Genomic DNA, 22,348 nt, shown 5'->3' on the forward strand with positions numbered 1-22,348 from the left:
CAGCTACATAGGGGCGAAGGCGGGGTACACCCTGGACAAGTCGCCAGTTCATCGCAGGGCTGAACATATAGAGACAAACAATCACTCTCACATTCACACCTATGGGCAATTTAGATTAACCAATTAACCTATTATGGATATGGAATTCTATGCAATAAAAACATTTTTAATGCTGCTAATCAGATGTTTTCTCACATTTTAACATACTCTAATACTAGTTATTATTCACTTCCTGGAGATAATATGCAAAAAAAAAAAAAAAAAACACCCTCTTTGTTATAAAAACAAACAAAAAAAAGCTGTTAATTACAGTCTAATCACAATTCGCAATTGATTTACACTAAAACAGGTCAGATCAGGTTTATCAAGAACAGCAAAGTTACAGTAACGGTATGAATTGCAGTGTATGGGATGATGCATAAGTGTCCACTGTGTTGGCTGAAATGAAACTAAAACTACAAAACTAATGAATATACAAGAGAACAGCTGTAGAATAGCTGTCCACTGTAGTGATCACTATGCATGAAAGGGTTAAAAAAAAAAAAAAAAAAGGGCGGGGGGGGGGTCTCAACAGCGACATTAAGCTAAGTTCAGATCAGGTCATTCATCCCACTGGATAATGACAAATGTCCCGAAAGAATTAAATAACTAGTTGTGCTTCTACAATGAAATGAATGGGCTTGACGTGAAGACAGAAACGTGATCAAAATGATGACTGTTTTGGAGTAAAAAAATTTTTTTGTGAAAAACATACCACTGATGTACCATTTTTAATCATAGTAATATCACGTCCAACTGTGCAGGTCGCTGTGGAAGCTGTGAAAACCTATTCCTTGGGGTGCAGAGTGTCATCCAAATGCAACTGCAGCAGCTGTTTGGGATTAGCTAAAGGATTTGTCCAAAGACAGCTGTGCTAACTTCTAAAGCCTTTCATTATGTGTGACTCCCGGTGGCATTGGATAACCTCAGAGACCCAGACATCACCCTTAGTCTCACTTACACACACTGTCGCAATTACAGATGGATGGTATTAAAGAGTCTGCTTTAGATCAGCTCTAACTGTAAAGTGTCATGAGATAACCTCTGTTACACTGCAAAAATCCAAACCTTACCAAATGTTTTTTGTCTCATTTCTGGTCAAAATATCTCATCACACTTAAAATAAGACACAATCACCTAAAGAGTAAGTTTTCAGTGAGATATAAGAACTTATTTTTAGACAACAGATCTTGAAAATCTTATTTCAAGAAATCTTACCAAGATAATTTTCACTTGTTTCATTGGCAGATTTTTTTGCTTGAATTAAGCAAAAAAAAAAAAAAATCTTGAATTAAGCAAAAAAAAAATCTGCCAATGAAACAAGTCTGTCCATTGATCAAACTCCATGGGTTTTACTGATGAATCAATGTTGTAGAAGATGATCTAATAAAACTTATCAGATTATCCTGTTTACCTGGCAGTAGCAGCTGCTCGTCTTTCACAGAGGGGAAGCTCATTGTCGGCTTACATACAAAAAAAAAGTCATGTTATTTAAACATAAATTCGTCCCTCCATTCCTTTTTAAGAAAATGGTCAATGACCTTAACGTACCAAGCAAACAAGAAAACACTGAAATTATGTTAAATTGAAACAAGGAAGTACAATGAGTGTGTTTTATTTACAGTACAAGAAATGAACGAGTAATTTCGTGGTGGTTTCTCTCTCGATTTCACAGCAGAATGTGCGATGGTATTAAACTGAACTGTGTCAGTGAAGGAGTAGATCTGAAAATAGCTGTCAATCAAACAGGATTCAGCCTTTCAACTGATCCTCCAATCACCACGTGGAAGCCTGGCGTCCAGCCCAGCGGAGCTCTGCCCACAGCTCCATTCACCCCCGGAGACGCCGGGCGCTCAGGGGCGGGACAACATTGTGGCATTTATCCAATTACCGTCCAGTTTTGAGTCAATAAAAAAAACTGTTCCACTCAGTCCCATTGGAGTGCATGGACGCTGAGCGTCTATGGACAAATGCACTGAGCAGAGATCGAATGAGAAAACAGTGCAACGGGAATGTATGAGAAGTGAACAGAATCTAGTCTGTTGATTTGTGATAAAGCTGATTCTGAACGAACTCGTCTGTGAGATGAACATGTTCTAACACATTTGTAGTCAATGAAATGTCAACACAACTGTACATATTTAACCATTTAATTTTTGTAATTTTAGGGGAAGCCGAGCTTCCCTTGCAGTCTATGAGAAATCACCTCTGTTACATGGTCAGTTCAATAATCTGATAACTCCAGAAATCAGATAACAGTTATAGTATTAGTGTTCATGGAAACAGGCTCCATGCTGTAGAAGATGACGGTGTTTCCACATTTACTACGGAGCCTCTGAACGTCCAAATGGGTCATATCTGATGACCATGAGAAGATGACAAACTTATTTTACACCAATTATTTACATGTATTGATAGGATTATTTATCAGAAGTTATTAAACATTTCATATTGGTAGGTGATTTTGGTTTCCAGTGGTTGTTTTGGTCTTCTAAGACCTGATAGTGAGAAACGAAGCAGTGAAAAAGAAGAGAAAAACAAAAAAAAAAGTCCTAATTGTGTCACAGTGGTTGTGTTGTAAAAGTACAAATAAAACACCGTTCCTTCACAAAACTCTAATGTTCCTGAAGCAAAACACAGTGGAAAGAAGACGCTAGAGCTGGTGCATTTCTTATTTAGTTCCATCTGCCACGCTGTGTGACGCTGTTATTGGCTGGAGTCGCAAACACACTGGCAAAGGTCCACACCTCCATGGATGTCCTGAACACAAAAAAACAAGACCAAAAATAGAAAATACAGGCAGAGGACAGAGTCTCCGCAAATAAATACACACCCACGACAGAAGTGATGACAGAGAGGGATTATTATCCGATAAGTCTATATCATCTTTTTCAAGGTAAATGGTCCATACTTTGACTTTATAAATGGAATCTATCAACTACGAATGAGCGCAGATGCAGTTTGTTGGTTGCTACTCATGCACTGAACTCGTCTGCTGTTACATCTTCTCCACATAGTGTACAGTATATATATTTATATATACACCGTCACACTCTCGCTCCTCTTTCTCTTAGAAGCAGGGCTCCGTTGCGATTAAATGAAACTTTAAACATGTGTTACGATCAAATACGATAAACTGAGTGAGACATGAAGAGATGTGACACGTTTTGATTTTACATGGATTTTGAGCATCCTCATTTGGAGCCATCTTTGGCCTCTGGTCCTTGGCAACTGATTAAACACACTTCCTGTCTGATGTGATCATATCTGTTCCTGTTAACACCTACACAAGGTTAGAAGAGGAACGGTTGTGTCAGGAAGGATTACGTTTATAGTAAACTAATTCAACTGTAGTTCAAGACCAGCAGAAAAGGGCTCATCAGCAGAGTACATTATTCTTGTTTTCATTGATGTTTTTGTTCACTGCACAAACAGAAAAATAAAAGTGCTTCTGCAGCTGTCTTTAAACCTTCGCTGAAAGTCCTTTAAGGTCAGTGCTGATAACACTCTGCTGAGAGGGTACGCTGATGAAATGTCTGCGATATCCACTATTAGCATAAACATCTGTGTACACTTTATCTCATCTGCAGTTTATTAACCACTGCACTGTAAAAAAAAAAATCTGTAATTTAACAGAATTTTTACTGTTTATTTTACAGATTTTTTTCCCTGTGTTTTTAAGATACAGGAAAATATCAATGGAATTACAAAAATAGACTGTGGTTTTACATGTCAAATGTAAAATAACATGAAAAAACTGTAACTGTCATTAACCAAAAAATTTCCATTTTTTAAAAGAAATGTTTTCTTTTTTCACAGAAAAATATAGTTAAAATACATTTGCGTATGTATCATAATTTCACAAATATTTATTTTCTATTTATGAGATTAAACTGTTAATTTAAAGTTTAATACTGTAAAAAAAAAACAAAAAAAAAACAAGATAAAATTACTGACAATTAACCATAAAAGAAGTATTTGTTCTGTAAGTTTAACAAGACTTGTTTGTTAATTGACAAATATCTTGTGTAATTACATGAGGTTTCACAACAAAATTGTTGAATAAATGTATTTTTATGAATGTATAACATGTATAAGCACTGATCAACTGTCCAAATACAGTTTTTATCAGTGAATTGTACAACTTAGTCTCATTGAAAATTATATATATATATATATATATATATATATATATATATATATATATATATATATATATATGTGCGTAATTTGATTGTTTAATATATGTAAATATTATTTATTAAACATTAAAAAGTCCAAAAAAAAAAAAAGAAGCAAAATCTCACATAAAGTTAGGGCAAAAAACTGTATTTTAATTATGGAAAGTTACCGTATTTTTATGAGATGGTTATTTTCCATTTTTTTTACAGTATTTTTTTGGCACCCCTGCTGCCGTAATATTAGCGTTTTTTTTTTTTTACCTTTTTTTTTGTTTTTTTTTTCTTTTTACAGTGTGCTAAAAAGCAACACACTGTCTGGTGTTTTTTTCTTAACCCTCCTATTATCCTCAAATATTACACATATTTTAATCATGGAGTCAATCTGGCCCCAGGTACATTTGCCTCCAGAAAATGATTTACATAAAACTGTTGACTAAGTTTTTGTGTCAGGGACTTTGTTTATTTTATTTCATTTTATTTTATTTTATTTTATTTTATTTTTTTTAATATTGTCCTTAAGATGATCATTTTAAAGGGGAGGCATGTGTAGTTGGAAAAACTTGGATGAAATTAAGTCCAAACCTACACTGGCTTCCTCATTTTGGCAGAAGTTCAAGAGTGAAGTTGTTTCCCACATGCCCACAACACAGGAAGTATCAAAGTTAGTTCTGGTGGGAATAGTTGTCCCCCCCCCCCTGTGTATCTATGGAAAAAAAAAAAAATCATATCACAATTTTTTTTTTTTCATATCAGACAATATCAATATGTAACATGATAAAAATCAAATCATTATTTTTGGTCAAGCTTAAATTTTCTGTTACTCATAAGTTAGTTGTGATGACATCAGAGAGAGAGAGAGAGAGAGAGAGAGAGAGAGAGAGGGAGAAAAAGAGATACATATGTTGTGGTACTTATGGAGAAGTCCCTTCCTCCACTCTTAGAATTATCCCCCCCTCCACTGTTATGTATTATTCCCCCCGTTTTATTCATCTCCCCCCAGCCCCCCATCATAAGATTTATTGGCTCCTGTTTTATAAGCATCTTAAGTTTCAGTTATACAGATGTGTGGTTTGCGTGAATTAGTATTGCGATAGGCAATACTACTAATACTATAATACTTAAATTATCTTATCATATCTTACCTTATCTGATTTTATTTTATCTTATCTTATTTTATCTTACCTTATTTTACCTTATCATTGTTGATTGTTGAGTAGTGAATGAAGTGTTGATGCAGACAGCATTTACTCATGTAAACTGTGTGTTTATACCACGGTTTTCAACAGTCCTCACATTTTTCCTCTACACAGGACTTGATTTATCATATTGTATAAATAAGGACATCAGTAATAAGAAAACAGATGAAAAGAAGCCGCTGCTGTATGTTTTCCAACACTGCGGAGGTGTGCAGAGGAGAGATTTCAGTAATCATAATAGTACACAAATAACAAATAGTTTATTTTCCATTTTACAAAGTGAGACTGAAAATCAAACCCTTTCTAAACGTTGTATATTTGCCGTTTCCGACCAGGAAAACAAAACGACTTTTCATTTGTCTGTGTTCAAAAGAAAAACCAAATCGGTATTCTTTATTCCTTCCTTTTAACGTGTGTTTCTAAAACATGATCACAGACTATTTTTATATTGATGGAGACAGAGAAAGACAGAAATGAGAGAGAAAATAAGAGCCTATTGTCCAATTTCACAAATGGGGTTTTGAAGGGAGCCCATGTCTCACTAAGCTCCACCCGGCTCCTGGGTAGTTCACACCTTACCCATGGAAACAGAAAGTCATTATACCCTTAACTCTGCTAATTGTTTTTCTTGTATCTGTGTTAATTACTGGACCTGCTGGACATGCACGTGCCTTACATGTGTCTTGCATTAAGTGGCTTTTCTGGAAAACCTGATCTAGGGCATGTCCTAGGCCCCACTGCACTACAGTACCTGAGTATGACTGTCTACACCAGGGGTCTCAAACATGCGGCCCGGGGGCCAAATACAGCCCGCCAAAGGTTCCAATGTGGCCCGTGGGATGAATTTGCAAAGCACAAAAATTCTACAGTCAAGGCTGTGGAATTCCTTTTAGTTGAGGTTCCACAAACAGACCAATATGATCTACAGTCAAATAATAGCATAATAACCTACAAAAAATAATGACTCCATATTTTCTTCTCAGTTTGATTTGAAAAAAAAAAATATTATAGTATGCCTACAAACCAGGGATGTCAAACTCATTTTCCTTCAGGGGCCACATTCAGCCCGATTTAATCTGAAGCGGGCCAGACCAGTAAAATAATAACATAATAACATATAAATAATGACAACTCCAAATTTTTGTCTTTGTTTTAGTGTAAAGAAAAAAAAAAACATTAAATTATGAAAATACTTACTTTTATGAACTATCCAAAAAAAAAGATGTGAATAACCTGAAAAAACTGAAAGTCTGAAAAAAATTAAGTGCAATTTTAACAATATTATGCCTCCACTTATCATTTCTACGTGTGCATTATGGATCAGATCTACAAAGACACTAAACACTGAGGAACAGGAAGAAAATAGTTAAAATTGAGCTTAATTTTCTTTAGACATTTCAGGTTGTTCATATTTGTTTAGATTATTCACATTTTATTGTTTCAGGATAGTTTGTAAATGTAAATATTTTCATAATTTAATGTTATTTTTTTGCACTAAAACAAAGAAAAAAATTTAAGTTGTTAATTCAAGATTTTTTGCTTAATTCAAGATTTTTTTTTGCTAAATGTAAGTTTTTTTTTGCTTGATTCAAGATTTTTTTTTGGCTTAATTCAAGATTTTTTTTTTTTTTTTAATCTAATTTAAGATTTTTTTTTTTTTTTTGGCCTAATTCAACATTTTTCCCTTAATTCAAGCTAATTTTTTTTTTTGCTTAATTCAGTTCAAGACTGTGGAATTTTTGCACTTTGCAAAGACATCCCACGGGCCGGATTGGAACCTTTGGTGGACCGCATTTGGCCCCCGGGCCACATGTTTGAGACCCCTGCTATAAACAATGACAACTTCATATCTTTGTTTTAGTGCAAAAAATAACATTAAATTATAAAAATATTTACATTTACAAACTATCCTGTGAAAATAAAACATCAATAACCTGAACAAATACGAACAACGTGAAATGTCTAAAGAAAATTAAGCACAATTTTGACAATTTTCTGCTTGTTACAAAGGGTTTAGTGCAGGAGTGTCAAACTCATTTTAGTTCAGTGGCCACATTAAGCCAAATTTGATCTGAAGTGGGCCGGACCAGTAAAATAATAACATACTAATACATAAATATTGTCATCTCCAAACTTGCCTCTATGTTTTAGAGCAAAAACAGTAAAATTATGTAATGAAAATGTTTCCATCTACCAACTATCCTTTAAAACAATGTGAATAACATGAACAAACTGACATTTCTTAAGAAAACTAAGTGCAATTTTAACAATATTCTGTCTCAGTTTATGATTTATACATGTACATTACAACTTACAGATCACAGTGGATCTACAAACACAAAACATTTAATAACAGGCAGAATATTGTTAAAATTACACTTTTGACATTTCAAAATGTTCATATTTTTTGAGATTATTCATTTATTATTATTATGTTTTTGTGAAATGTTAGTTTGTTTTAGTGTAAATACAGTAAAATGCCATGAACATTTTTACATTTACAAAGAGAAAAAATTAGAGTTATGAGTATTTATAGGTTATTATGATCATATTTTACCGATCTGGCCTGCTGCAGATTAAATTGATCTGTATGTGGAACCTGAACTAAAATGATTAATATTTTCAGTGTAATTTTTGCATTTCACAAATTCATCCCAGGGGCCAGATTGGACCATTTGGCGGGCATGTATAAATGATAAGTTGAGGCAGAGTATTGTTAAAATTGCACTTATTTTTCTTAAGAAATTTCATTTTTTTTAGGTTACTCACATCTTTTTTTGTTTGGATAGTTTATAAAAGTAAGAATTTTCATAATTTAATGTTTTTTTTTTTGCATTAAAACAAAGACAAAAATTTGGAGTTGTCATTATTTATAGGTTATTATGTTATTATTTTACTGGTCCAGCCCAGTTGACATTAAATCGGGCTGAATGTGGCCACCGAAAGAAAATGACTTTGAGATCCCTGGTCTACACAAATGATAGTACTACGATTACCATTCCATTATGAGATGCATCATTACCAGCTACATCCCTTAAAAGCCATTTAGATCCATTACCAATTACTGGACTATGTAATTAGTAATTAGTGACTTAGGCCTCCATCTGAGCCACCGGCAACCAAAATTATCTAAAATGTTAATATCTTCTGCTCCACTAATCCATAATACATGTAAATAATTGGTGTAAAATACAGTTTGTCATCTTTTCATGGTCATCAGATATGACACATTTGGACGTTCAGAGGCTCTGTAGTTACCGTGGACACACCGTCATCTTCTACAACATTGAGCCTGTTTACATGAACACTAATATTCTGATCATTATCTGATTTCTGCAGTTATCAGATTAGTTAAGTGACCATGTAAACCAAATAATTGGATATGTTTTATCGGATAATTATCTGATGATGAGAAATCAGATTAACACACCTGGATTTCTCTCTAATAGTCTGATGTCTTCCTGCATGTATACGAGTTAATCTGATTTATTTTTGTTCTTTTATGTCTGTCTATGTGTAAACACAATTCAAATCGTAGAGAATAGGAGTTACAAATGTGAGCAGAAGACAACAGGAAGTTACAGTGTTTTCACACCTGGATCGATTGGAGCCGTTGTTCCGAAACAAGTCTTTGGTTCGGTTCGATTGGGTACACGTGAAAGCAGCAATCGTACACTGTTTCATAAACAAAACAACCGAGCTGAGACCGCTTGGACAAGTTGATCTCAGCTCGGTCGTAATTGCTCCCCAGAGTGGTTCGTTTACAGTGTGAACATGACCACAGTGATAGAAATAGACAACTACAGTTTTCTCTACCACTCTGGGTATGATACCCTGTGATGTCGCAAACATTACCATAAAGCAGAGCAGCTCTGTTGAAAAAGCGCTGCTGTCAGATAGTAAATAGACAGTTGGCTAATGAGCTTAATTAGCTTCATACCTGAGTATGAGTTGAGGAGCAATTTGGACAGAGGAAGAGATAGAAATTTGGAAAGATGAGAATAAATTGAAAATGCTCAATAACACACACAAACACTGCGAATTATTCAAGATTTTCAGTGAATACATGAAGAAACGTGGCTTCCACCTGACTACATGGGTGTGGTGTTGGGGGCGGAGCTGTGTGAACACGAACCGAAACAAGGTGATGCGCAACACTGGAGCACATTTTAATCAATCAATCAATCAATCAACCAACCAATCAATCAATCAAATTTTATTTATATAGTGCCAAATTATAACAAAAGTTATCTCATGACACTTTACATATAGAGTTGGTTAAAACCAGACTCTAAGCTAATTTACAGAATCCTCCAGGACCAAACACTTGATAACTAGAAAAGCACTCGGAGAGCGCAGACCTCCGCCAAGGCAGATCAACCTCACCCCCCGATCACCACCAAAATTTTATCATTTGTTCCTTGTGCCAGTATCAACATTTCCTGAAAATTTCATCAAAATCCGTCCTTAACTTTTTGAGTTATCTTGCTAACTAACCAACAAACAAACAAACAAACAAACAAACAAACAAACAAACCAACCCTGATGAAAACATATCCTCCGCCGTTCCTTGGTGGAGGTAATTACCTGAATCTGAATGAAATTCAGGTGTGACAACACCCTTATAGTCTACCCTCAGTACGTACGTATGTACTCTGGAAGAAATCCAATAATGTACTGGAGCATCTAAACCAGGGTTTTTTGATTACCGGATTTTTTAAGTGTATGTAAATGCGTTAGATCTGATACAATTATCTGATTACTCCCAGATATTGGACTTTTATAGTCGTGTAAACAGGCTCATTGATTCACCAGTAAAACCAATGGAGTTTGATAAATGAAAATGGATGGACACACTTGGTTGATGTTCAGTTAATGATATCTTCACTGAAAAAGTCACTTTTTCTTCAGTTTTCTCTGTTTGATATAATAAATTCAGATTCAAGTTGAGAGTTATCTGAATGATCAGTAAATTAAATATAGCAAAATACCAGATTTTCATTGAAAAACACAAAATTTAGTGGATAATGTTGTAATAAATGAAGATAAATGACTTAAGAAAGGTTAAATCAGAAACATTAATTTGGGAACTAACACAAAAAAAGCATTGGGTCTTTATGGGTTTATTCTCCCACATTGTTATATTATATATGTGATATGGAGTGAACCAACAGATCCATACAGTATTATCTGTTACCCATTATCACAATGATGAAAAGTAATAGTGTTACAGGTAGCTGGTTGTTTTTATTGGTGTAACAGTAATAGATGTAAATGCACCTTTTCTTTTGCAGATTAAATAAAAATGTGGTTATGATTGGTGACACATTTGGATGGAAACCCGCCTTTTGTCTCGACCTGGGTGTTTGTTCGTGTAACTAGCCTTCTAACAGTAACTCAGCTGTTGACAGCGCTTCCATGTCTTCACCAACAAGCCTTTAATCAGCGTGTTTAACAGTTCACATCCAATCTTGTCTGACTGGATTAAGACTCCTCTCCTTGGTCAGTGGAGCTGCGCCACAGTCTATTGTGATTCACTCACAAGACGCATTATTATGTCCATATTTCCGGCTCAATAAACTGACGTTGACTGAACGGTCAGCCAGGTCTGATTAATTCTAGATTCACTTGCGCCACCATAAGGTCAGATCACATTAAACAGGAAATCAGGAGGACAGAGTGTGTCGTCTGATTCAATTTGCGGTTTTCATTAGCCTATTTTTTCTTACAACCAGTGTTAGCCTATTTATTTATTTATTTATTTATTTATTTATTTGACAGGGACAATGCAGTCAGACATAGTTACAGGTTTGCAGCCGATGTGATGCATATACAGTCGAAGAAAAAATGATTAGACCATCAAAAGTCATCAAAAACAATGGATATGTAATCAAGTACTAACTCCTGTGTATATCATGTGACTAAAACAGACAGAAAAGAAAACATGGAATGTCTAAAAGCACTGTTTATGTCAGTACAATACCATAGATATTGATGTAAGAACTGAAGTGATTTTGGTTATTATCAAGAAAACCATGGAAAATGGATAGATATCAGCCCTGAAATTAAACTACTACAATTCAACATGGAGTTAAAGCAATGTCCAAGCATGAAACAATTTAAAAGGAGGTAAAAAAAAAAAAAAAAAAACAACACAAAGTTTGAGAGGTACAGGGATGAGGAGGTGTTGGGGATCACTGGGTGTTATAAGGATGGACAAGTATGTGGTATGTCTATGTATATGTATTTGTATATGTATATGTATGTACAGGTGTGTATGTGTGTATATATATATGTATGTATGTATGCATGTATGTACAGAGTGGGGAAGCAAAATTTACAATATTTTGAGGCAGGGATTGAAAGACAGTGTATGACCAATTAGTTTATTGAAAGTCATGAGAATTTATTTGCCACAAGAAAATTGACATAATAGAAAATGTTTTTATTCTATGTGTCCTCCTTTCTCAATAACTGCCTTCACACGCTTCCTGAAACTTGCGCAAGTGTTCCTCAAATATTGGGGTGACAACTTCTCCCATTCTTCTTTAATAGTATCTTCCAGACTTTCTCATAATAGTTTTGCTCATAGTCATTCTCTTCTTTCCATTATAAACAGTCTTTATGGACACTCCAACTATTTTTGAAATCTCCTTTGGTGTGACGAGTGCATTCAGCAAATCACACACTCTTTGACATTTGCTTTCCTGATTACTCATATGGGCAAAAGTTTCTGAAAAGGTATGGATAATAGTGTTAAGTATGATTATAACATCAATATATGTTTGGTTTCTGTCACAAAGGGGAAAAGAAAGGACTCAAATGCTCGGTACTGAAGGGAAAAAAAATAACAAGTTTATTTAACAAAATATGAAAACAACGCAACGAAAACCTAACACAAAAGCTAAATCAGAAACAGAGTCCATAAAAAAAAACATACAACACCTGGGTCAGAGTCCGTGGATGAATATGGATAATTGTCCGGGCTATGGAAAGGAATGAGGAGAAATGGACCAGCGCTGCATGGCTGCAAACCAAAGCCTTAAATAAGCCAGAGGTAATTGGCTGCAGCCACGCAGCGCCAGCAGGTGAATCGGATGAATATAATTAGAAACAAAAGAAACTGAGGGTCATACATGCACAGATCATGACCAAAGGGAGGAGCTGAGAGTCACACAGGCACAGGTCCATGACCAAAAGGGAGGAGCTGAAAATCACATAGGCACAGATCCTGACAGTTTCAAAACAATTGACACAGTGCCTGCTGAGAAAAAACAACTAAATGTTCATTGTAAATTTTGCTTCCCCACCCTGTATGTATGCATGTATGTATGTATGTATGTATGTATGTATATGTGTGTGTATGTGTATTTGTGTGCATGTATGCATATGTATATATCTGTGTATGAATACGTACTTACATATGTGTTATTACCTCTGCCAGGAGGTATTGTGATCACTTTGCTTTGTGTGCTGGTTTGTTTGTTTGTTAGCAACTTTACGGGAAAACTATTCCAACCATCTTTACCAAATTGTACCCACAGATAGGCCTAGGCCCTGGGACCAACCCATTAAACTTTGGGCCAAGTAGGCCAAAGTTCAAGGTCACAGCAAGGTCACAAAATCTCAAATTTTCCTATCTCTCATCATTGAGCGATTTTTGAAAATTCATAAAAAAATTCAAAATGACTCCGATTAGCCTCCAATTTGATCCACCCGTAGCTTATAACAATATCTTGTATCTGGCACAAAATTGTCCACATCCACTGTGGAATGTGGACTCTGTGGACATTTACATTTAACATTGAAAATCCCATTCATGACACATTTTTCATTAGAACTCAACAAATATTGATTGGAATTTAATATAATTTGACATTCACATGACTGGTACCGAGCTTAACCTTTGTACAAAATATTGTTCCACTCCATTTCTCTTCCGTTATGCTCTGTTGACTTTTGTTATTTTTTATGCACCATTTTCAAAAAATCATAAAAAAAATGCAATTTGTGAAATATCATTATGAAATTTGTTTTGCACATCCATACTCTAAAAAGAAATTGTCGATCCACACATGTACACCATTCAGGGTGCATGGCGGAGGTTTGCATTCTCTGAACACTTGTTGTATTATGCGTTTATGTAAATCATATTATATTTATTCACAATAATATAAAGCCAGAAACTAAATTATGTAATAATAAGTATCAGGCATATTACAGTATATAGTATAGATATGCTGAGACTAGGAAGATTATTAGTTATTAATTATCTAAGGAGAAGGTGTGGGGACTTTTTAAGTTATGCTTCTTCTCACTCCTTTTTGAACATGTATTATATGTCTTATGTTTAAGTGTTTTGTTTATTTATTTTCTTCTGTTTTGACATTCATATTTGAAATCAATCAATCAATCAATCAAGTACTTTTATTGTTATCATTATATTTGTCCTGACAAATGTACCTTTAGTTGTACCGGACATTAAAATGAACAAGAAATTGAAATAAACAAGGGTGGTCAAATAATTTTTTCCGTGACTGTAGAGTTGATAGCTAGTGCTAATTTTCACCTCCTGTTCCTGGCTGGGCTTTTCTACAGCACTACAGTACATTATAATATATAGTAAAAAAACAAACAAACAAACAAAAACAACAACACTGTTCTATATAAAAACACATTTAAATTGTCCATAATTACTGCCGTGCATTTTCATATATAAAACATTCATTCACTCACTCACTTACACATAATACACACTATTTAGAAATCGGTGCAGTTTTGTTTTTTTCTTCAGATTGAGTGCTGGTGGTGAACATTTTAAACTCGAAACTGGATTTTTTTTTTTTTTTTTTTTTTTCAAATGGCAGAGGGTTCCAGAGTTTAAAGCTCTTACAGGAGAAAGCTGACTGTCTGAATGTTGGATTTTGCCGTTTTGGTTTGAAGAGCTTCTGGTAGCTTCTACTGCTGTTTTTCTCTCAGTAAATCAGCTGATTGGCTCAGGTGCTAAGTTGTTTATGCACTTAAAAATTAATTAAAGAAAACATAAGTCAGTAAAGCTTTCAAAGCTTAGTGGATTATATTTTTTCAGGATGTGGCAATGATGATACCGGATTGTTTTTTTCATCCATATATTTTAGGGCTTGATTATACAGTGAACCAATGTGTTTCGTGACTGTTTTCACCAGAAAACACACTCTTTGTTACTTAATTACAGTACAAGTAACTGCAGAAACAGTGGAGTTACTGCAACACTTCTAACACTGCATGTATTTTATTTATTTTATTTCACATACAACACAAACTTGAAGAGAAAAACAAGAAAATAAAGCCTATAGTGCTTTTAGTCTACATAAACCAGTGCCTCTTCATTTAATTCACACTATTTACAGGGCAGTCCTGGCTGATGCCAAATGGTAGATGCATTAACATGTCACAAAAACAGACTGCATTTACAAATTTAATATATAAGTCTACAGTACCTTTTTTTGACATTGTCCAGAAATTAGACCCCATTTACACCAGGCATTAAAAATCAGGGTTTCTGCAGGTCATTAAAAAACATTAAAAGTCATTAAATAGATTTTGTGGAAAATTAAGGCCTTAAATGACATTAAAAGCATTAGAGGTGCGGGAGACTTTCGTGACCAATTTTTCATCAAATCTGTCAAACCTCAGTCATATCCTCAGTATCATGAATCTGTAAGTCTGTCTGTGATTACTCACCTGAATCTCTTGCGTTATGATGAACAATTTTGAAGTGCTATCCACCGTAAACAGACCATATTTTTACAGAGTCGGGAGGTAACTCGGGAATCTTCAGAATTTTGTTGTGACGTGCATTGTGGGAAGCGTAGGCTCACGCCGCCGCCTGACAGCGGCAGCGGCAGAACGACCATATGATACTATATGGATGAAAAAAACATGACGCGGAAACAGCTGAAATGTGGAAACGGCTGGAGGAATATGCAAGAAGGGAAGGGAGCTCCTGCTGTTTCTGCCTCGTGTCTGTTCCAGCTGCTGCTGCCAGACAGTGGAGCGAACCGGCGTTTCCCACAATGCACGCTGCGTCAAAATTCCGAAGATATCCGAGTTACCTCCAGGCTCTGTTTGTAAACACATAGTTTGTTTAAGGTGGATGACACTTCGAAATTGTTCACCGTAATGCAAGAGATTCAGGTGAGTAATCACAGAAAGACTTTCAGATTGGTGATACTTTGACTATGACTGAGCTTTTACAGATTTGATGGAAAAATTGGTCATGAAAGTCTCCCACACCTTTAAATTCGATGTCCAGAGGTATTAAAAAATTAAATACACTTGATGGGAGAAAAAAGCATTGTTATTCATGATTTATTTTGATTATACAGTATAAACATTTAATCATTTCGGATCAGAAGTATAGTGTGATGATTGACAGGCGGAACCCTTTAATTGGCCATTGTTTATGGCCGATGCATGAAGTTACAACACCAGATGCTTGGAATGCAATGTGCTGTGAGTGTGGCGAAAGAGAAAGAAACAAAGAAACAAAGTTGTTGCATCTGTTAATAGCGGCATCAATGACTGCTGATGACGTAACAGGTCATGAAGGGTTGTCCCATTTCATAGGGGAATGTTTCAACCCCTAAAGGCGGCCATACACTGTGCGATTTTAGAGACGATTTCTCACTCGTGCGACTCTTTCTGGGATCGGGCCAGATGTGCCTTTGATCCTGTGTCGTGCTTCGTGCAGTGTACATGGGGTAAGGAGAAGCCATTAACACCTCACGACCAGCAATCGTGTGTTTGCAAGGAAAACTGAGCTGTTTGAAATCCTGCTCGCTCCTCGTGAGGGTATCGCACTGTCAAAGCAGTGCCATGAGCCCATGTGCCTCAAATTCTCACACTGTGCATGCGTGAACACAGAAGCGTACAGTAGCGTACAAGCTAACAGTAGCTGGCTATTGGCCTAGTGCAGTTTAGCTTTTGCAGCTTCCCTCTAGTTCCCTTTGCTGTAGGATTGACAGCCCATACTGTCCACGTCTGGACAACCAATTCCTGCACCAAACACATTGTCGACTTTTCTTCTTTTTTTGATTCCCCACAGATAATGGCACATATTGCCAAAGCAGCTCGTTGGTTTTTGTTTAGCACTACCATTTCGTGACTCACGCCAATACACAATCGTCTATGCACTTTCGGATTCCTTGATATCTTAACGTTGTATTTCCGGAGACAACACTGGAACGTGTGGTGCGTCCTCTGGTGTTTGGTCCTACAGTGTGAGCAGTCAGGTCGCATATGAGCATCAGTCTGTACAGTGTGAGAACATGAATCGTGAGCCTGACTTTACAATTGATTCGCACAGTTTGAGATGGAGCTGCGTGCAACGATCGAAATAATTGCACAGTGTATGGCCGCCTTTACTCAGTGTTTTTCAACCTCGGGGTCGGGACCCCATGTGGGGTTGCCTGGAATTCAAATGGGGTCGCCTGAAATTTGTAGTAATTGATAAGAAAGAAAAAAAAAATTAATTTTCGCAAAAAAATGTCTCTGTTTTGAATGTCTGGGGTCACCAGAAATTTGTAATGTCAAAATGGGGTCATGACCCAAAAAAGGTTGGGAACCACTGGACTAACTCTTGAAGCTCCGTTTCAAGGGGTAGGGGTAAGGGGGGAATTGGGATTGGGCTTTACTGACATCAGTACCCAGTGAAAGTCTCCCTACCTCCAGATGTGGTCAGACAGACTCAATCAAAACCCAATCATAATGCATTTACACCTTCCTTTTGTGTGTTTTTCCTTGTGTATACGTATATTTTCTGGATACAAATCATATTTTGTTTCCAGGTGTTAATGGGGTCTCTGTACCATATGGACACATTTGCTGTAGACTGCTGTTTTGCGGTACTTCGCATACATTTATTATTGCCTGTATCCTTCCTGCCATTGTACTGATACAAAGACATTATTGTTCATGACAGTAGACCATTCAATGACATTCAAAGTGTGTCTCTGAGTGTCTGACGTAGACAACAAACCAAACAATACACTCATGTCCCAACAATCCAGCTGGGTACAAAAGATGTTTTCCTGACTGTTCCACACAATGTTCATCCCATTGATACAACGCATTCTGCTATCCTGGAAGATGCCAAACAGGCCTTTTCTTTGTACTTTTCTAGCAGTGAATTCACACTTGATGCTCAGAGTTAATTGTAATACATCACAGAATCCTACACAAGAGCCTGTTTGGCGTCCGCTTTGTTCCTGTTATTTAATTTAACCCGTAAAGACCCAAATGTCCACCGGAAACCAGAACCATCTACTGATCTAAACTGTTTATTACCTGTTGATCCACTAATCCTATCAATACATGTAAATATTTGGTGTAAAATACAGTTTGTCATCTTTTCATGGTCATCATTTGGGCGTTCAGTGGCTCTGTAGTTACCGTGGAAACACTGTCATCTATAACATTGATTCACCAGTAAAACCCATGGAATTGGATCAATGATAGTGGATGGAGACACTGGGTTTATGTTCAGTTAAGGATATTATTACTGAAAAAGTCACTTTTTATTTAGTTTTCTCTGTTTTCAATACAACAACCCTCAACTTTTATCTGAACTTTTATAAAGATCTACGTGATCAGTCAACTAACCCATAAAGACCCAAACGTTTACCAGAAACACAAATCATCTACTGATCTAAACTGTAAAATACCTGCTGATCCACAAATCCGATTAATGCATGTAAATAATTGGAGGGAAATACAGTTCTTCATCTTTTCATGGTCATCAGATATGACCCATTTGGATGTTAAGAGGCTCTGTAGTTACCATGGAAACACCATCATCTTCTATAACATTGATTCACCAGTAAAACCCATAAAGTTGGATCAGTGACAGTGGATGGACACACTGGGTTTATGATCACTTACTGATGTTATTGCGGAAAAAGTCATTTTTATATATTTTTTTATTTTTTTGATATAATAACATTCAACTTTGATCTGAACTTTTATGTGCATTTACATGATCAGTGAATTAAACACAGGAAAATTCATGATTTACAATGGAAAAATGCAAAATTCAGAGGATGATATTATAATAAATGATGATAAATTACTTAAGAAAGGTTAAATAGAGAGAAAAATTATTTGGCAAGTACCACAAAAGTAGCACTGGGTGTTTATGGGTTAATAATAAAAACATAATAGTCTCAATTATGTTTCAAATCCATGTGGCTCATGTATGACAAGATTCACCATAAAAATAAATATATATATATATATATATATATATATATATATATATATATGCATATATATATATATATATATATATATATGCAATCAATGAATTGATATCCTAAAAAAGACACTATAGTTTGGTTTAGTTTGGTCATCTTGTATAACACTCATTCACCAGTAAAACCCATGGAGTTTCATCAATGACAGTGGATGGAGATACTGGGTTTATGTTCAGTTATTGATAGATTTTGTTGAAAAAGACAGATTTTCTTAATTTTTCTCTGTTTCTGATATTATGACAATTAACTGTAATGTGAGGTTTTATGAACATCTACATGATCAGTGAATAAAATATGGGCAAACACCAGATTTTTATTGAAGAAATGTGCAATACAGAGGCTAGTATTATAATAAATGTAATAATATAATAGAAGTAAGAAAGAGTAAATTGAGAGAAAATTCATTTGGGAACTGCCATAAAAGTAACATTGTGTCTTTATGGGTTAAATTCAAGAAAATACACAATTTTCACAGAAAAAAAAAGCAAAACACAGAGGGTAATATTTTCAATAAATGGTGATAAATCACTGAAGAAAAGTTAAATAGAGGGAAAAAAAATATAAAGGAACTGCCACAAAAGTAACACTGGGTCTTTATGGGTTAAATTATTGCTGAGGCTGAAAAAGGGTTATAAATAACATGTGCATCCATAAATGAATTGTATCTTCTCCTTTTATTCTGCAGACTCAGAAGTCATCTACAGAAATAGCGATGGCCACGTCATTAAGTTCAACATCCTCACCAATGAAACGGAAATCATCCTGACAAACACAACATTTGTAAGTAAAAATCAGTTTAACTGTCAACGAAGCAAAGAAACGAACCTATGCCTTTACCTGTCTTGGTCATTTCCTTTATCTCTCTCCACACCAGATAAATTTCAACGTGGCCAAGTACTCGCTGTCCCCTGACCTGAAATACGTCCTCTTCGCTTACGATGTGAAACAGGTAAAAATCCTCACTGTCACCGTGCACCAGGACTGATTTTTATCACGAAGGGGTGGCAAGGGGTGTCGTTTATGGCTCTGTTTGTTTGCTAACACTCTAGCAGCAAAACTATTGGTTGAATTCATACCAAACTGGGGTTATAGATTGCCAGTGACCCAGAATAAATATGATTTCATTTCGGGAAAAGTAGGTCAAAGTTCAAAATTTGTATAAATTTTTTAAAATCCCCCCCCCCCCCATTTACTTTTAATGGGTGAAATTTCACATATCCGTAGCAACATCACTATTGGTTGAATTCATACCATATTTGTTATGGTGCTAGTACAGGCACAGAATCCAAATGCAGAACTCAGAGTCAAAATGTAAAGTTCAAAAGATTTATTAGTCACACATAGGTGTAAGTAAAATATAAATGACAAAATCTTGAGGATAATAGGTGGTAATTTCCTCTTCGAATCAGTCCTCCGGACCGACAACGGCAACCTGTCTCCCCGTGTGGTTAGTGGGGTCTTTTTCCCGACTGGGGAAAAGCAAAGGGAGGTCAGGGACGGAAACAGGTCATACACAGGCAAGCTATTAATCAGGCGACAGGACATAAGGGAAAGGCAGAAACTCACGTACCAAAAGTCAGGCAAGGCGATCAGAACCAGGAATCAGATGAGGCAGAAAAACCGACAGGGAGCAGGCAGTAGGCAAAAACCGGGTAAGCAAAAACGGGTCAAAAACAGGAATCCAAAACAGACAGACAAGATCAGAACGCTGGTAAGTACTGCAAGAGTAACAAACTGGTGACTGACAGAGGGAAGAGACAGAGTTTACATACACAAAAGGGAGGGAAGACAACTCGACACAGGTGGAGCAAATCAGGGCGGAGACAGGTAATCAGGTGAAAGGTAAGAACGATCAGGGAACAGGAAGTAAAGACGACAGACAAGACACATGAGGGGAAACTTAACAAAATAAAACAGGAAGTGACAAACAAAACATAAAAGACAGACAAAACCAGACTAACGTCTGGCTGCAGGCATGACAATATTTGGATTATAGATTGCCAGTGACCCAGAATAGGTGTCATTACAATTTTGGAAAAACATGTCAATGTTTAATTTTTTTAATGAATTTTTAAAATCTTTTTTTCCCCCATTTACTTAGAATGGGTGAAATTTCAAATGTCTGTAGCAGTAAAACTATTGGTTGAATTCATACCAAATTAGGTTTTTATCTATAAACCTAAACCAGTGACCCAGAATAGATGTTATTACATTTTGGGAAAAGTAGGTCAAAGTTCACATTTTTTAAAATGAATTTTTGGCATCTTTTTTTTCCCCTCCCATTTACTTATAATGGTTAAAATTTCACATATCTATAAAAACATCTATTTTGTTTCAATTTACTTCAAACTTGGTACAAATATAGAGGCAGTTCATATGCTGACATCATCACATGTATAGACATGATGACATCAGCTGGACTGATGCCAAAATAAGGTAGAATACATGTGAGGGGCGGGGTTTGTTGTGCCTGGCACCACTTATTATGGTTTTGTTTCAGAGCTTTTTTTAGTGAGAAGATAAACCTCATTAGATCCTTTTCACATCTCTGCTGAGACTCTCCAGCATTTATATGAAGTATAAATTGGAACGCGCTCAGAGAAGCATCAATTACATGTAAACAGATGTTTCCGATGGAATCTGCTCAGCTGTTCCCAATAGTCGAGTTTTCGACTAGAAACAAGCAAAATACTCTTAAATATAAACAAATGGTGTTGTATTAAAGTATTAAGGAATTCCAATGAGATACACACATTTTTTTTGGCTGCTTTTCTTAAACACTTAAAGACCAACATGGACCAAATGCTTTCTTAGAATTGCTTTTTTTTTTTCCAGCACAGCCCAGATTCTGGCAGATTTTTCTGGAAAGTGACAAAAGAAAATGCAGATTCACTGTTTTCACCACTTGTCTCTTAAAACTTTGCTATTTCAACATAATATTTCATGCATTAAAATACTAGTTAAAAACCAAGGAGTTGATAGACATAACCTGAGGGCTTTGTCCCCAAAGTTTTCTCCATTTGTTCATAGATTTCACAGTCAAACTCAACTTCCTTCTCTGAATTATGTTTGGTAGAAGCATCCAATGGCGGGGCTGCAATTCTGTTTTTAATGGATCTTTTTGAGATGCAGGATTTTAACTTTTTAACTCCTGAGACATTATTTCAATGAATCATGCTGCTGTGAATTTGTGTCTGTTTCAGTGTCATAAAAGCTGTTTTGAGTATGTGTTTGTGTTCCTTTTCTTCAAGACAAAGCAAATTTATTTGTATAGAACAGTTCATACACAGGGCAATTCACAGTGCTTTACAAAAATGGAAACGAAACAGGTTAAAAATGTACAAATACAATTAAAACATAATCAGTAAAACATTAATAATAATAATAATAATAATAATAATAATAATAATAATAAATAAATAATAATCAGTAATTCAGTGGTTTTGCTTTACTGTGTGTTTTAGGGTCAAAACTGGGTGAAATAACAGAAAAAGACAAAGAGAGGAACTGAAGTTTTATAGGTTTCTGGAACACACTGAGCAACAAAGAGTATTTGAATTTTGTTCCAGTAGTTTTTGTTTTGGTGCTCTTTTTTTTATAAATCAGTCCAGCTACTTTTTGGCACCTGATTGAACTCCAA

The 22,348-nt window shown here is 35.6% G+C and overlaps 1 protein-coding gene across 2 annotated transcripts in view; it reads left to right on the forward strand.

Moving 5' to 3' along the window:
- Positions 1–22,348, forward strand: part of dpp10 (dipeptidyl peptidase like 10) — a 618,779-nt gene that overhangs the window by 438,161 nt on the left and 158,270 nt on the right. For both annotated transcript variants that reach the window (XM_030124182.1, XM_030124183.1), the window contains exons 4-5: positions 19,394–19,488; positions 19,583–19,657. In XM_030124182.1, the coding sequence (XP_029980042.1) occupies positions 19,394–19,488; positions 19,583–19,657 (170 nt within the window). The remainder of the gene's footprint in view (positions 1–19,393; positions 19,489–19,582; positions 19,658–22,348) is intronic.

This window comes from Sphaeramia orbicularis, chromosome 21 (assembly GCF_902148855.1).
Source record: "Sphaeramia orbicularis chromosome 21, fSphaOr1.1, whole genome shotgun sequence".
Classification (NCBI taxonomy): Eukaryota; Metazoa; Chordata; class Actinopteri; order Kurtiformes; family Apogonidae; genus Sphaeramia; species Sphaeramia orbicularis.